Raw genomic sequence first — 16,783 nt, forward strand, 5'->3', positions numbered from 1 at the left:
AGTGTGAAAATAAGTTTTCATTTCGCTGTGATCAAAGAGGTTTGTATGGTGATCATGTGTTAGAAACTGCCATTTTGTTTTTTGGAGTAACTGTGCCATTTTACATTACCACTGGCAGTGTAAGAGTAGCCCAGTTTCTTTGCATCCTCACTAGCATTTGATGTGTTATGACTATATTTTATTTTAGTCATTTTGATATGTATGTAATATCTAATTGTGGTTTTAATTTGTACTTCCCTAATAGTTAATGATGTTAAACACTTCTTCACGTTCTTATTTGCCATCTGTAGATCCTCTTCACTGAAATGTTTGTTCATGTCTTGTGCCCACTTTCTAATTGGATAATAGGTTATTTTACTGTTGAGTTTTGAGAATTTTTATATATTCTAGTTAGAAGGTTTTTGTTGTATATATCTTAGATTTTAAATATGCTGTAATATACTTTTATATTTAACTTTTTAAAAGTTTTTGTAGTTTTTTTCAAGTATATATGGTATAGATATTGTATGTATTTAGTTATTAGTGTGACTAGGATATGTTTTTCATTATATTTTCTAACTGGTATTGCTTATGTAGGAAAGCTAGTAGTTTATATATATTCATCATGTATTTGACTACTTTACTCCACTTTTATTAAATCCTAAGCCTTTTTAGTTGTTCATCTTAGGTTTTTGATGTATATAATGTTATGGTCTGTGAGGTGCAATTTTATCACATTCTTCCCAAATTTTGTAGTAACTTGTTTTATATTTTAATGCATTGAACAAAACACATAAAATTACAGTGTGATAGTAAAGCTCTTTGTGTCTCTTTTCAGCAATAATGCCTCCGTTAAAAATGATTTTTGATTGAGCCAAGATTTACATATCTTTATAAATTTTATTTTTATTTTTTCTTATTTGTTTGTTTGTTTGTTTTTATTCAGTTATAATTGTCTGCATTTTCTCCGCATCCTTCCACCCCATATCTTTATAAATTTTTATTATATTGGAAGACTTTTTGTCATCAATTGAAATAATTGACTTATTTATGTAACTAATTATATTACCAATTTTCTAATATTAAATAATGTGATTTAATATATTCTATAAACATTCTTTGATTTTATTGACATAAGTTGTACTTAAGATCTACACTGATCATATTTTAACTGAGTATAATTCAGATTACTTCCCTAGTAAGTCTTCTTCCCATTTCCATTAGTAGCTTTTCTAAACTTTTATCTCTTTCCTTAAAGTCCCTACCCTACTCCCCTGTTATTTATCTCTCTCTGGCAGTGACTTGTTCTTCTCCTTAGAGAAAATCAAGGTCACAAAATAAAAACATATATATCAAATATAGTATGTATTTTACCCAACATGTATAAAATCTTATTCAGTTTATAAAGGAAATTGATGTATCCAAGTGAGGACACAAAAACCCCCTGGAATTTATTTATTAAAAATTGTGTATTTATTCTTACATGTTTAAAAACTTCAGTCACCTTCAAATTACTCTTCATTTCATTCAATACACCTATTTAAATGTTTTTTTCCACTGCTCAAAACAGTTTCTGAGCTCATTGATTTTGATACCTTTTAGTGCTTCTGTTGTTTTTTCTTTCACCTCTTCCACGTGGGCAAAACTTTTCCCTTTGCGGATTTTTTTCATCTGGGAAACAAAAAATGTCACTCAAGGCAAGATCAGGTGAATAGGGAGGGTGGGGCACAGGGTCATGCAATTTTTGGTCAAAAACTGCTGAACACTGAGCACAATGGGGGCAGGTGTGCTCATAAATCACTCATCATGAAATGGACAAACATGTTGAAAGAGTCTTCAAAAACAATTCACTGAAGCCTAATGCAGACTCTTACAACAACACCAGCAGTAACATTGATACAGATGGGTTCCTAGAACTCTCACCTAATGGGGGAAGCCTGTACTCTAAGGGGCCCACCCTCCAGAAGATAATTCTGAGTTTTTTGGGTCCCCCTTCATACATGTTCTTATATGTAATCTATAAATATATGTTTTACTTACAGTAAAAGATAATACAATATCTACACTATATGCAGTGTGGGGCAAAAATAGGTTTATAGTTCATATGGAAAATAATGCAATAATTAATAAATACAAAATTAAACACATTCTCACAACTGTAAACCTACGTTTGCCCACATATGTATATAAAATAGATATATATAAAATGTATACCACATACATATGTAAAAACTTTGTATTGTCTTATATTCATAGTTTAACATTGCTAGGCATATATTTATGCACCTTTATTCTCAACATTTGTTTCATTTTGTTTTAGTTATATCCATTGCTGAGTTTGTAGATGAATTGTGTGTGTGCACATATGTGCACTAACTCAATGTGAGTCTTGATTTTTTAGTAGTAGAATTTAATACACTTGTATATATTGTAGTTACTAATGTTTGCTCTTATTCATGTTTCATGTTCTCTAATTACTATTTGCTTCTTTTTTTAAAAAAAACTTTCTACTCCTGATTCAGTCAAATTATTTTTGTTCCTTTATTCCCTCTTTTTTTTCTCTAATTATGTAGTAACTTGTTTTATATTTTAATGCATTGAACAAAACACATAAAATTACAGTGTGATAGTAAAGCTCTTTGTGTCTCTTTTCAGCAATAATGCCTCCGTTAAAAATGATTTTTGATTGAGCCAAGATTTACATATCTTTATAAATTTTATTTTTATTTTTTCTTATTTGTTTGTTTGTTTGTTTTTATTCAGTTATAATTGTCTGCATTTTCTCCGCATCCTTCCACCCCATATCTGTTCAAGTACAGTTCTCTGACTTTTCCCCCCACCACAGCCTAATCCACAGCTTCCCCACCTCCCTCCCATTTCTACCCCTCCCCCCCTCCGTTATTGTCCATATGTCCTTTATAATTGTTCCTACAAACCCTTCACCCTTTTTTGGTAGTTGAAAGTTCTACCTCTTACATCTGTTGTTGTTCCTTGAATAAAGTATAAAATCTATAAAAGGGTTTAATTTATTTGTATTTTTCCAGGTATCATTGTTGTTGTTGTCACATTTTTCCTCTATCAAAATACTTTAAGAATACTTTAAACATAAAAAAATCAACAAACAAATGTTGGAGAGGATGCGGAGAAAAGGGAACCCTAGTGCACTGTTGGGGGGAATGCAGACTGGTGCGGCCACTGTGGAAAACAGTATGGAATTTCCTCAGAAAACTAAAAATGGAACTGCCCTTTGACCCAGCAATTCCACTGCTGGGATTATACCCTAAGAACCCTGAAACACCCATCCAAAAGAACCTATGCACCCCAATGTTCATAGCAGCACAATTTACAATAGCCAAGTACTGGAAGCAACCTAAGTGTCCATCAGCAAATGAGTGGATCCAAAAACTATGGTACATTTACACAATGGAATTCTACGGGGCAGAGAGAAAGAAGGAGCTCATACCCTTTGCAATGGCATGGATGGAACTGGAGAGCATTATGCTAAGTGAAATAAGCCAGGCGGTGAGGGACAAATACCATATGATCTCACCTTTAACTGGAACATAGTCAACAAAAGAAAAAAGCAAACAAAATATAACCAGAGACATTGAAACTAGGAACATTATAACAATAACTAGAGGGGAGTGGGGAGGGGATAGTGGGGAGAGCGGTCTATAGGAGCTACTATAAAGGACACAAGGACAAGGGGGAGGGTAGAAGTGGGGGAGGGAGGTGGGACTGGCTGGGGTGGGGTGGAGGGAAGGGGAGAAAATGCAGACAATTGTAACTGAATAAAAATAAATCAATTTTAAATAAATAAATAAATAAAATATTACAGTGCCATGTTCTCAAAATTCTCACTCATAAATACAGACATGGAATAAATAACCCAGTAAAATAAAAAAATAAAAAAGATTACTTTAAAAATTGTATTAAGCTTCACAGACACATATCAGCCTTCATTTAAAGTTAACTTTAAATTTTATTAGTTTCTTTGCTCAACTCCATATCTTTTTCAACTTTTTTTTTTCATTTTCCTGTTTCTCCATTCTCTTCCTTTTTCTTCCTCTCATCCTCCTCCATTAATCTTAGGTTATTTCACTTTGACCTCACAAATGCCTAGTAATTTGGACAGAGTGTAGAATTCTAGATTAAAAATCTTTTCCTCTAGAAACTACATAAACAATGTTTCACTGTTTTCAACATTTGATTTCAAGTTATAAATCTTGATTCTTCTTTTAGAGTCTGGTTCTTAGGTGCTGCTCTGGATTTCTCCCCTTTGGAAGTTTGTAGGATTTCTCTTTGGTGTTAAAGAGTTCAGAAATTTTAGAATGTTCTTGGAGTGGACCTTTTTGCATTACTTCTGTACAACCAGTAGTTTACATCTGAAGACATGTGTCTTTGTTCAGCTCAAGAAAATATTCTTCTATGTTTTTTCTTCATTGATTTATTTGTTACTCTAAAGGGAGAGTCACATATTTCTGTTGTTGTTTTTTTCCTTTAAGAATCTTAGTCAATCAATATTGGCTCTCCCGATCTATCCTCTGTATTTCCAACCTTCCTCTAAATGGGTTCTTCTTTTTGTCTTTGTGTTTTGCTCTCCTTCCCAGGAGATTTCTATGGCTTGGCCTTCAAATTGCTTTTTATTTTTCAATCCTATGCCATTCTTCCAGTCAGCTATATTACTAAATTTTTAGTTATGCATGCTTTTAATTTTAAGAATGTTTTATTGTTAATTGTTTACTTCTTTTTCAGTAGCCTGTTCTTATTTTATGGATATGACAGCATATCATATTTGGAGGCTATTCATTTTTTTCTTGTTTTAATTTCTTTTTTCTCCCTTTCCCCACAGATTTGCTCTGTTTATATTTATCTTACATTTCCTTGGCTTTCCTCAAATGCCTGGTTATCCTTGATTGTGATTTATATTTTTAAAGCAAGGCAAGGCTTTCTCCAATTACCTGAAGAAATGAGGAAAGTGTAGAAATAGGAAATTCACAGAAAAAGAAAGTTTAAAAGCCAAGTAAGTAGTATATGAAAGAGTGCAAATTCTTATTAATTTGAAATACAAACAAAAAATAATGGGGTAACCTTTTATAACTGTCATATTGACAAAAGTTTTAAATTCTGATAGGTCCAACTGTTGGGAGGGATTAGTATAACAACTTGAGAAAATAATGTAATTTTTAGTAAAGATGATCATACTGTTTGTCCCTTTGAATCCATTTTAGAGCAGAATTTTTTACCTTTAGCTTGTGACTCATTATGAGGTACTGAAATCAATTTAAGAGAGAATGATCAGTACTGTTTTAACAATGTAGGATAGAATAGGTAGAATAGAATGGAAACTATCCAGAGGGCAGGTATTGTTTCATGAAACAATTACATAATCACTTAATCATTTATACATTACTTATAGGTTGCAATGTGAAATGTGTTCCTTACTACAAATCACTCTTAAAAAGTTTGGAATTACTGTCCTAAAGAAATTCTTGTACAAATGTACAAGTAGACATGCATTGTATTACCATCATATTTGTAACAGCAATTGAAAACAATTGGAATTCAGAGAATTGGTAAATAGTGATATTAGTCATAAAATGAGATGTTATACAGCAGGTAAGATGAATAAACTAAAGATTGTAAAAAAGTGAAAACATATATAGGAAGGATAAATGATAGTCACAATATGAGCCAGAGGGGAATAGGATAATTGAGATGTTTTAAGGGGGTTGCTTCAGTTGTCTTTATTTTATAAGCTGTGTGGTAGATATAAGGGACCATGTTGCATTGTTCTCTATTTCCTCTTCTGTACATCCCAAATATTTTATTTAAACTAAATTAAATTAAAATACCTATGGGTAAAAGCCCTGGTGAGGCATTTTGATTATCTTGACCTTGTCATAGTCCATTTGTTTGTCAATTGCTATAGCTAGGGCAGTAGAAGAAATTCTGTTGCCACACCTGGGTCCTGTTCCCACACATTTGGTAGAGTGAAGACAGAGGTAGAGCAGATACACCTATCACCAGAAGAAATGGGGACCATATTGCTACCAGAGATTTTTTTTTTTTTTTACTTTTCTGGTTTAGTTGTTTCCATCCTTATTTCCTTCGCGATTTTTGGGGGGTGGTTCCTTTTTAACTTATTTTGTTGAATTCTTATTTATTATTATTCCCATAGGAATGAATTATAATTGTAGATTCTCACCGCTCAGATGTCCTGCCAACATCAAAGCTCCCTCTCAAGAACTATTTCTGATTTTTACCTTATATTTTGTTGAATTTTTGTGGGCTTGACTCTACCTCATTTATTATGAGGTTATAGACTTTCCTTCTCAGAACTCTGTAGTAGAAGAGTTGTCTCCACAGTCCTATGACATTTAATTTTATAGAAGTCCAAAGACCAGTTAATTTTTATCATTTTTTGTTAAGGTAATTTTGTAGGAATGTAATTTGAAAGAGGAATGTTTGTTTCTTTTAAAAGCCACAAGACACTTAATTTGGGGGTCTCATCATTAATCTCAATGAGAAAAATTCTTTAAATGACCATGTTCAGATCTTTTTTCTGCTCAAGCTGTTAAATCTTTGAGTGTTGCTTCTGCTCCATTTTTTCAGTCCTTTTGTTTTCTTGCTGGTTTTCTTTACCTCTCCCTATCATGTAATACCTATTTTTATTGGAAAACACTTTATCTTCTCCATAGCTCTATAATATATTTTACATATACTATATCTATCTTTCTATATATAGTGTGTGTATACACACATACTTAGTATTTTTTTCTCTATCATTTTAATATCTTTGACCTTTTCTAGCTTTCTGGCTAAACTCTTTTTGTGTCTGTTTCCCACTGCATTATGAGCCCTCTGAGACTTACTCATTTTGAATTTCCTAATTCGATGCCTGGCATATTATAGGTGCTCAGTACATATTTTCTGAATGAATAAATGTAGACGGACTAATTTTGTGTCTTTCATTTGTCCTCAATCAATTTTCTGTGGTGTCATTTCTTCTCTATGTCATACTGCATTGGGTGGCAGGGGCTGGGTAACGTGTGTGTGTATGTGTGTGTTTTTGATCTTTTATCTTGGCTAGCTCTCTTTTTACCTATATTCTTTTCTGATTGGGGTTTTTTTTTTTCAGTTATATCTGTTCTATCTCCTACACAGAAGTAATTTTGGAAGCAACCTTTCCTATCTAGGTCCACAGTACTTTTCTCATTTTCTTGTGCTTCTTGTTCTCCCTTTAAGCAAAACCTACGTTTTGCATTGTTTATCCTGTTTATTTACTCTTGAAAGTGGAAAAATACAACAGAGCCCATGTCAATTCACTGGCATTTGTGTGTTGAATGGCCCACTATCAGCACTAATGCTAGAGGGCAGGTTGATGTGCCAGGCCCTGGCACAGTTTTCATTGCTCAGGAGACATTCATCTAGTGTCAGTCTATTGGACTAACATGGCATCTTTTCTTGTCTTTGTTTCCTGATTTGCTAAAATATAATGTCCGTTCTAAAAACTCTGAGGTGGACTTTATGAAAAAATTATTACTACCAATTTATCCCCAGAGGGCACCATTTTTAGGACTTCTTCATTCTTTTTGTCTCCATCCTAAGAATTTTATTTTCAGCTATGGTGAATACAAGGAGGTAAAGATTCAGAATGAATATGGACAAGTCATGAATAACCTAGAGCTCACTGTATATGGCCAATCTAATTTAAAAATACTATGTTATATCTTTCATTAAGAACCCCCTCTTACATTATAGAAGTTTCTCAAAAAATTAAAAATAGAACTACCATATGATCCAGCAGTTCCACCCACTTGTTATTTGCCTGAAGAAAATGAAAACACTAATTCAAAAAATACATGTATACTCGAATGTTCATTGCAGCATTATTTACAATAGACAAAATATGGAAACAACCTAAGTGATCATTGATAGATGAATATCTGTACACAGTGGAATATTATTCAGCCATTAAAACGAATAAAATCTTGTCATTTGTGACAACATGGATGGACCTTTAGGGCATTATGCTAAGTGAAATAAATTAGATATAGAAAGATAAATACTATATGATCTTGCTTATATGTGGAATTAAATCAAAGCTTAAAGAGAACAGATTAGTGGTTGTCAGAGGCAGGGGGTGGGGATGGATGAAATGGATGAAGGGGTCAAAAGGCACAAACTTCCAGTTATAAAATTAGTAAGTCATGGAGATGTAATTAAAAATAAAATAAGGCAACCAAACTGGTATTAACAAGTAAATGTATCTGGGCTTTCCCAAAGCATTTGGTAATTTTTTTGATAACTAATTTTATAAATGAAATAGAAAATTATGAGTTAAGTGATATGAATAGATGAATTCATAATTAAACAAAAAAAAGAACCCTTCAATTTATAGATAGAATAAATCACACCCAGATATGGCTAGTAACTATGGAATCATAATAATCAGTTATCAATTCAGAACTACATGGGAGTTTAAGTACCATATGTGTTTTTAGGCCTGATTATTAACAGGTAGTTGTGAGTTCCATTTGGCTCATTTATTAAATGAGGGTGGGGTAAATGATGCAACTGGGATGGGTACACATGGTACTGACTAGCATGTTGCCCATATCATAGAAGGGGCAGCCTTGAGTTTGAAAGTTATGAGGGCAGGTGTTCAGTCTGGGAGTGGGGTAGGGCTGGCCATGGTCTGAAGAGAACAGTGCAGGAAAAAGAGCACATTAATTTGCGGGGGTGTTGGGGGCTGAAGTGGCATGGTTTGAGAGTTCGGGTGTTGATTTCCCTCAAATATGAGAAATAGGGGTCCAAGAATTGAAGAATAATGGTCCTATGAAATCTTAAAACATTATTAAACTAATTGTATGTTCTAGTTATTACAGTAAATAGATACATTTAAAATAAGAACATAATTCAAAAAGAAAGGAAAACTACTAGTTGAAAGGAAAACTGTATGCTGTGTGGTAATACCCACTGTTACATAATCTCATTGTCCCTAAAATGTTTACTTTTCCACTTAATAATAAGCTCCAAAGAGCAGGGATTATGTGTTTCTATCCCTAGTACTTAGCAAAATACCCATGCTTAGTACTTACTCAGATTCTGTGTTCAGTTAGTGAGTGAAAAAATAGGATACACTGGATCAGGTAATGCTGGCTAACTATTATATTAACATGTCCTGAAAATGTTTGTAATTTTAGTGGAATTAGCATTGGAATTAGCTCATTACAGTGAGACTTGAACAGAGCAACAGGTAATGAACAAAAACCATGTCATATCATATATATGATAACCTATCATAATTTGTACTCTGCTTTGATGTCAGGGAGCATGCATGTATTTAGTTGAAATTCCTACAGTTGACTGACTTATTCCTTAGTACAGAACTATATAAAGAAAGATAACAATTACACAAATGCATCTAGCATTAAAATTTTTTAATGCTTAATATTTAAACATTGAATATGTAAATTCAAAAATAAATTTATATTTTTTAAAAAAAGGTGTAGGTGGGATCGGAACCAAGATGGCGGCGTAGGTAGACACACTGCGCCTCCTCGCACAACCAGAACTGACAGAGAATCGAACAGCAAGGGGGACCAACACCAAGGAAACAGAAAATAATCATTCATCCAGACTGGTAGGAGGGGCGGAGACGGGCACCGGGGTGGAGAGGACTCGTGTGGCTGTGGCGGGACTGAGACTGGCAGAGTGTGGGACAAATGGCGCAGGCAGTCCGAGCACTAGCAGACCCTGCGGGCCCACATTTGCACAGAAAAACCCAGAGGGCCGGACTCAGAGTGGCGGGTAACACCTTGCGGCACCACTTTTGCCCACAGATAAACCGGAGGAACGGAGGGCAGCGAAGCAGACCGCTGAGCAACCCAGGGCTCCAGCTCAGGGAAATAAAGCCTCAAACCTCTGATTGAAAGCGCCCCTGGGGGTTGGGGTGGCAGGAGAGACTCCCAGCCTCACAGGAGAGGTCCTTGGAGAGACCCACAGGGGCCTTGAGTGTGCACAGGCCCACTTACTCGGGAACCAGCACCAGAGTGGCCCAGTTTGATTGTGGGTATCGGAGTGGAAGATTGAAATCCAGAGGAGAGTGAGGCGGGCGCCATTGCTCCCACTCGGCCCCTCCCCCACGTACAGCATCACAGCGCGCCACCAGCATTACCCCGCCCCGGTGAACACCTAAGGCTCCGCCCCTTAAAGTAACAGATGTGCCAAGACAAACAAAAAAAAAAATGGCCCAAATGACAGAACACTTCAAAGCTCCAGAAAAAATACAACTAAGCGACAAAGAGATAGCCAACCTATGGGAATCACAGTTCAAAGCACTGGTTATCAATATGCTCACAGACTTGGTTGAATCTGTTCGAAAAACAGATGAAAAAATGAAGCCTATGCTAAGAGAAACAAAGGAAAATGTACAGGGAACCAATAGTGATGAGAAGGAAACTGGGACTCAAATCAATGGTATGGACCAGAAGGAAGAAACAAACATCCAGCCAGAAAAGAATGAAGAAACAAGAACTTGGAAAAATGAGGAGAGGCTTAGGAACCTCCAGGACACCTTGAAACGTTCCAACATCCGAATTATAGGGATGCCAGAAGGAGAAGAGGAAGAACAAAAAATTGAAAACTTATTTGAACAAATAATGGAGAACTTCCCCAGTCTGGCAAAGGAAATAGACTTCCAGGAAGTCCAGGAAGCTCAGAGAGTCCCAAAGAAGCTGGACCCAAGGAGGAACACACCAAGGCACATCATAATTACATTACCCAAGATTAAACGCAAGGACCTACATCCAAGATTACTGTATCCAGCAAAGCTATCATTTAGAATGGAAGGGAAGATAAAGTGCTTCTCAGATAAGGTCAAGTTAAAGAAGCTCATCATCACCAAGCCCTTATTATATGAAATGTTAAAGGGAGTTACCTAAGAAAAAGAAGATCAAAAATAGGAACAGTAAAAATGACAGCAAACTCACAGTTATTAACAACCACGCCTAAAACAAAAAGAAGAGCAAACTAGGCAAACAACTAGAACATGAGGGTTGTCAATAAGGGAGTGGGAGGGGGAGAGGGGGATAAAGGTACAGAGAATAAGTAGCATAGATGATAGGTGGAAAATAGACAGGGGGAGGGTAAAAATAGTGTAGGAAATGTAGAAGCCAAAGAACTTATAAGTATGACCCATGGACATGAACTATGGGGGGGGAATGTGGGAGGGAGGGGGGTGGGCAGGATGGAGTGGAGTGGGGGGGGAAATGGGACAACTGTAATAGCATAATCAATAAATATATTTTAAAAAAAAAGGTGTAGGTGGCTCAAGAAGTTAGAAGTATCTAGGACACTTAATAAAGACAAAATATCTCAGTTACTATGCCTTTCTCTATAGTGAAATGATTCATTATTTGTCATGGAACTTTTTATACTAATAGCAGCTAACCATAGAGTACCTCACTTTTACTAGGCCCCACGCAAGGTGCTCTGCATACCTTTAATTCTTACAACAATCCTAATTGGTACATGTTATTATCACTATTTACAGGTAAGAACACAGAGTCTTAGAAAGATCACATACTGTGCCCAAGATCACCCAGGTACAAAGCAACACATTGCTTGCTCTGCCCAATTATCTGATGATTGTTTCAGCACTCACCCCCTTCCACATTAGATAAACTTTTAAATATACTTTGCCTTTACTTATGTTTAGGCCTAAAGAAAAACCTAATGCATTTTTATAATTTTATTCTTGAGTTTTATAAAGGGACAGGACACAGTGTTCTTCCAGTGCTCTTTCATTTTGCACCTGACACCACCCACTGAGAATCACAGTGTGATCTTCACATACTTTACCTTTCAGTGCTCTGTCAACTTTCTGTATCAGCTTTAAGACTGACTGGTGTCCTGTAACATGCTTTTCAAACTTATCCTTGCCATAAAAGTGGACAAGTTCCCCTTCACATACCCTCCCACATTGGGAAGTTAAGGCATCCCTACTGAAAGCATGGAATGTTTTTTAAGTCTTCTGTTTAATATAAAAATTTATACCAACAGTTTTGATTCCTACTTCATAACATATATGTATTGCATTCTTGACCCCAAACAATACTGAAGTAATTTATTGGAAGAATATAAGATAACTCATCTGTCAAATACTAGGGAACTACATTAGGAATCTAGGGAGATAAGGGATTTAGAATCATAGCCAAGGTTACACCACAGGAATAGCTGGTTAGAAGAGTGCTGCCATCCACTGGTATACATGTTTGTGTACACATTGACATAAATCTTCATTGTTAGTAAGAAAAATATTAGGAGAAATAGTATTAACCCAAAAGTTCATCAATAGGGTATTGGTAAAATAAATTATGAGAACTTGCCAAATAATTATATAATGTATCTGTACAATGGAATATTATATTGCCATAAAATATCATGTATCTAAACATGCACTTACAGAATGGTATTCAAGATACAAAAAGTTGGAGAAAGTTGCAAAATACTATATTTAGTACTATTCTATTTTTGTTTTAAAATATACTTATTTTTATATTTATAGGAAAAATTCAGGAGGAGAAATATTATACCAAATTGATAATAATTATTATTTCTGGGTCATTGGTTAATGACAGCCTTTGATGTATACTACATCATATTTCTGTAATGCTTGAAATATTTTTCCTAATAAATGTAAACGAATATGCCTAAACTAACTGGAGCCTTCAATTATAAGATTTTTCCCTCAATACCTACATTTTTAGTATAAATAGGGCAATGACAGCCATATTTGGCTTTCTCTGCTCTTTCTCTATGTAAATAGATGTTCTCAAAAACAAGAATTGATAATCCTTTTCCACTGTCCTCACCCTCCACTATGGTAGTCCTCATTTTATCAATGAGTATAGTCAGCTGAATATTTGAAGAGAAAAGAACAGATTCCAAATAATTTTACATGGTAATTTTGTGATTGCTGTGGAGTAGCATGCTTTTAAATATTACTGTACCATAGTATGTGGATTTTAATCCCACTTCAGTATTACTTATTTTATTTTATCTAATATTATTATCATCATCAGTTTTTTTAGTCAAAATAATCTAGTTTCAAGTACCAGCTTGTTCTTTCTCTAAAGCTTGTTCTCTTTCCCCATTCTTGTATAATCCTGTGTTTCTATTATAGGAAAACTTTTAAACTTTGAGGAAAACCATTTAGGTAAAGTTCCAGAAATATTTCGCATGTGCTTAACTTTGTCATAAAACTTGATGAAACTCATTTTAGTTGGATTTTAATGTTTCAGATTACTGAATTGAAAACTTATGTCATTTTAGTATAACAATTTAATTATGTTGAGTTAAATTTATAATTTTTGGGTTTTTTTATATGTTTGTTTTTAGCATTCCATATTGGAAGAAGTGATTTCTATAGATGAAAAAAATGCCTTTGTTTAGTAAATCACATAAAAATCCAGCAGAAATTGTGAAAATTCTGAAAGACAACTTAGCCATATTGGAAAAGCAAGACAAAAAGACAGATAAGGTATGAGCTAAAACAATAACATTATTTTTAAAATACATGTATTCAAGACCAAAAACCAACATAAAAGTTTAATGAAATACCCCAAATATGGTCTGTGATGGGACACACAGGGTCACTGTAAATACATTTAAATTGATTTAAGGTTTTATACACCTGATAATCATTGAATCTGTTGTCTTAACTCCTGATTCATTACCTGGAGCCTCTGATGAACCTTGGATCCCTCTAGACTACACAGCTTAAAAATCTAAGGGGTACTGGTATATAATGTTATACTGGCATAAAGTTTAAGAAGTTTTTATTTAAAGATCAACTGATAGTCTCTACTGTTTTGCAACCTCATTTTAACATTGTTTAAGATCCTAAGCACAGTTTCCTCATAGGAAGGGCTTTTCAGTGTTTTAGTCATTTCCTCAAAGGAATGTTGAATCCTACATATTTGATTTCTCTCTAAACTGACTAGTTATGGCAAGATTAAAGATATCTATAAAATAAATACCTTGAGTGCATAATATATTTCTGTCTCAGTCTATGATACAATCTTGTTCTCTTGTAAGGATGTAGAAATATGTTTCTCATCCTACATCTTGAAAGTAATGTAGAAACATATTTTAATCCTAGTGTGTGTTATAATATCAAGCCAAATACTGGTCCAAAGAGAAAAAAAGAGATGATCTTCATAGAAGAGCAAATCTAAATGACAAAGTTAAGCAAAAAAAATTAAAAAACAGAAAAAAGATACTCATCCTCATTAGTAATCAGGAAAAGTCCAATTAGCTGTAATATATTCATAATATACATGTTCTACCTTGGCAAAATTGTCTGATGGTGTTAAGTTTTGATAAGTATGGAAAGCAATAAGAACTTTTATTCATTGTGTCTAATAAAGTGTAAATTGGCTTTTGGAAACCAGTTTAGTATATCATCTGATATATAGGAAGCTATGTGTATTCCTACTAGGTATAAATTATAGAGAAATTCTTGAACATGGGCCCAGGATTCATGTACAAGAATGTTCATAGCATTGTGTTGTTCATAATAACCGCTCAATGAAAACAACCCAAATGTTCATCTACAGTAGAGATGATATTGAACTGGTCACTCATTGAAATACTGTACAGCAACAAAAATTAAGAACTGCTACTTACATGCAGCAGCATAGATGAATCTCACAAGGGGACAGGTACTATTCCAAGTCAACAAAACTAAATTATATTGTTTGGAGCTGCAAACATAGGTGAGAGAAGTAAATAAATGATTGTCATCAGAAACATAAAAATTTTTCTTTAGGCTGAAAAAGGGCCATTAAGATAACTTCTAGGGTACTTAAAATGTTGTTTCTTGAGCTGTTTAGTGATCATAAAGGTGTTTGTTTTACAATTATTCTTAACTCTTTATATATGTTTAAAGTACTCTTCTATGGATATATATCACAACTTAAAAAACTAACATTTAATAAATTAAGGATTGCTTCACTCAGATCATAATATATATATGGAAATTATTTTTTTAAGTAGTTCCATCTACTATGAATTATTTTTATATTGCCTTGTTCTCTTTATTTCCTTCAATTATAATGATTAGAGTACTATACTTAAAACTGTGGTATATATATTTTTAAATGGTAGCAAATCAAACTGTTAACTAATTGGTCTGTTCTCCTCTCTTCATCTGTATTAATTTTTTAAGTTAAGAACAATTTTTTAAAACTTTTTATTGAGATATAATTTGCATTCCATATAATCCACCATTTAAAAGTGTACCATTTGGTCATTTTTAGTATACCCTCAAGGTTGTATAACCATCACCACTATCTAATTCCAAAATATTTCCAACCCCAAAAGAAACTTTGTACCCCATTAGCAGTCATATCTCATTCTACCCTCTCCAGGCCCTAGCATGCACTAATCTACCTCTATGGATTTTCCTGTTATTCTTTAAATGTAGTGAGGTGTTTTTTTTTGTTTAAGTTCCATAGATAGCAAAAAAGGTAATGACTGTGTGTGAGGGACAAGGAGATTGACAAAGAAAGTTTATGGGTTTTGACAACTTATGATTTTATACCTAGTGCCTTTAAAATATCAGAGAAGTGCCCTGGCTGGTATGGCTCAGTGGATTGAGTGCCGAACTGTGAACCAAAATGTCACCAGTTTGATTCCCAGTCAGGGCACATGCCTGGGTTGTAGGCCAGGTCCCCATTTGGGGGAGTGCAAGAGGCAACTGATGGATGTATCGCTCCCACATCCATGTTTCTCTCCTCTTTCTCCCTCTCTTTCCCTCTCTCTAAAAATAAATAAATACATACAATCTTTTTTAAAAATCAGAAAAATAGGGACTTGTTGAAAAACCTTAGCAAATGCTTTAAAGACTAGTAGCTACTGATAAGTTTTTAAATTTTAATTTTCAAGAGTTAAATTTAGAATTAATTACTAACAAAGTTGTCTGTGTCTGAGTAGGTTTAAAAGAATGGTTTTTTTCCAGTTATGTTGACTAAATAGAAATACTAGAGATATTTTATATATATATAAATTTTACTAATTTTTAAAATAAAAAAGCAGTGCTTACTAAAAGGGTTTTGTTTGTTTATAACTGTACAGTGTTCTTTGATCATAAATAAACAGGGCCTAAATAAATGATTTTTATTTGTACATTTGTTTATAGCCTGAAAATTTTTATTTACTTAAGTCTTAGCATACTTTTTGGTCACTAGGCTTCAGAAGAAGTGTCGAAATCACTGCAAGTAATGAAAGAAATTCTGTGTGGTACAAATGACAAAGAAACCCCAACAGAGGCTGTGGCTCAACTAGCAGAAGAACTCTACAATAGTGGGCTGCTGGTGACACTGATAGCTGACCTACAGCTGATAGACTTTGAGGTAAACTATCTGTAAGAGTATTGTATCTCTGCATTTCAATTTTAATATCTATCAATATATGACTTTAACTTTTTATTACTGTTGATTTCTTAAAAAGTTTTTTCTAAAGCTGTAGAATTATTTTAATCTTTTTAAAAATTAAAACAATTATTTTTAATTACAGCTAACATACAACATTATATTATTTCAAGTATACAACATAGTGATTAAACATTTATATAACCTATGGAATGATCACCCCAATGAATCTAGTGTCCATCTTCCACCACACGTAGTTAGTATAATATTGTCTATATTCCCTTTGTTGTACTTTACATCCCCATGACTGTTTTTATAACTGGTAATTTGTACATCTTAATTCCTTCCTCTTTTTCACTCAT

The 16,783-nt window shown here is 33.9% G+C and overlaps 1 protein-coding gene across 20 annotated transcripts in view; it reads left to right on the plus strand.

The window, feature by feature from the left end:
- The window catches only part of CAB39L (calcium binding protein 39 like), a 206,088-nt gene that overhangs the window by 34,446 nt on the left and 154,859 nt on the right, over positions 1-16,783 (plus strand). For 17 of the 20 annotated variants that reach the window (XM_053916579.1, XM_053916582.1, XM_053916585.1 and 14 more), the window contains 2 exons: positions 13,387-13,528; positions 16,239-16,403. In XM_053916579.1, coding sequence (XP_053772554.1) covers positions 13,418-13,528; positions 16,239-16,403 — 276 coding nt within the window. In that variant the 5' untranslated portion in view covers positions 13,387-13,417. Of the gene's footprint in view, positions 1-4,831; positions 5,003-13,386; positions 13,529-16,238; positions 16,404-16,783 lie in introns of those variants that run through there. The other 3 variants (XM_045202802.2, XM_045202796.3, XM_045202778.2) reach the window with 2 other exon arrangements.

This window comes from Desmodus rotundus, chromosome 13, assembly GCF_022682495.2.
Source record: "Desmodus rotundus isolate HL8 chromosome 13, HLdesRot8A.1, whole genome shotgun sequence".
NCBI classification, from domain to species: Eukaryota; Metazoa; Chordata; class Mammalia; order Chiroptera; family Phyllostomidae; genus Desmodus; species Desmodus rotundus.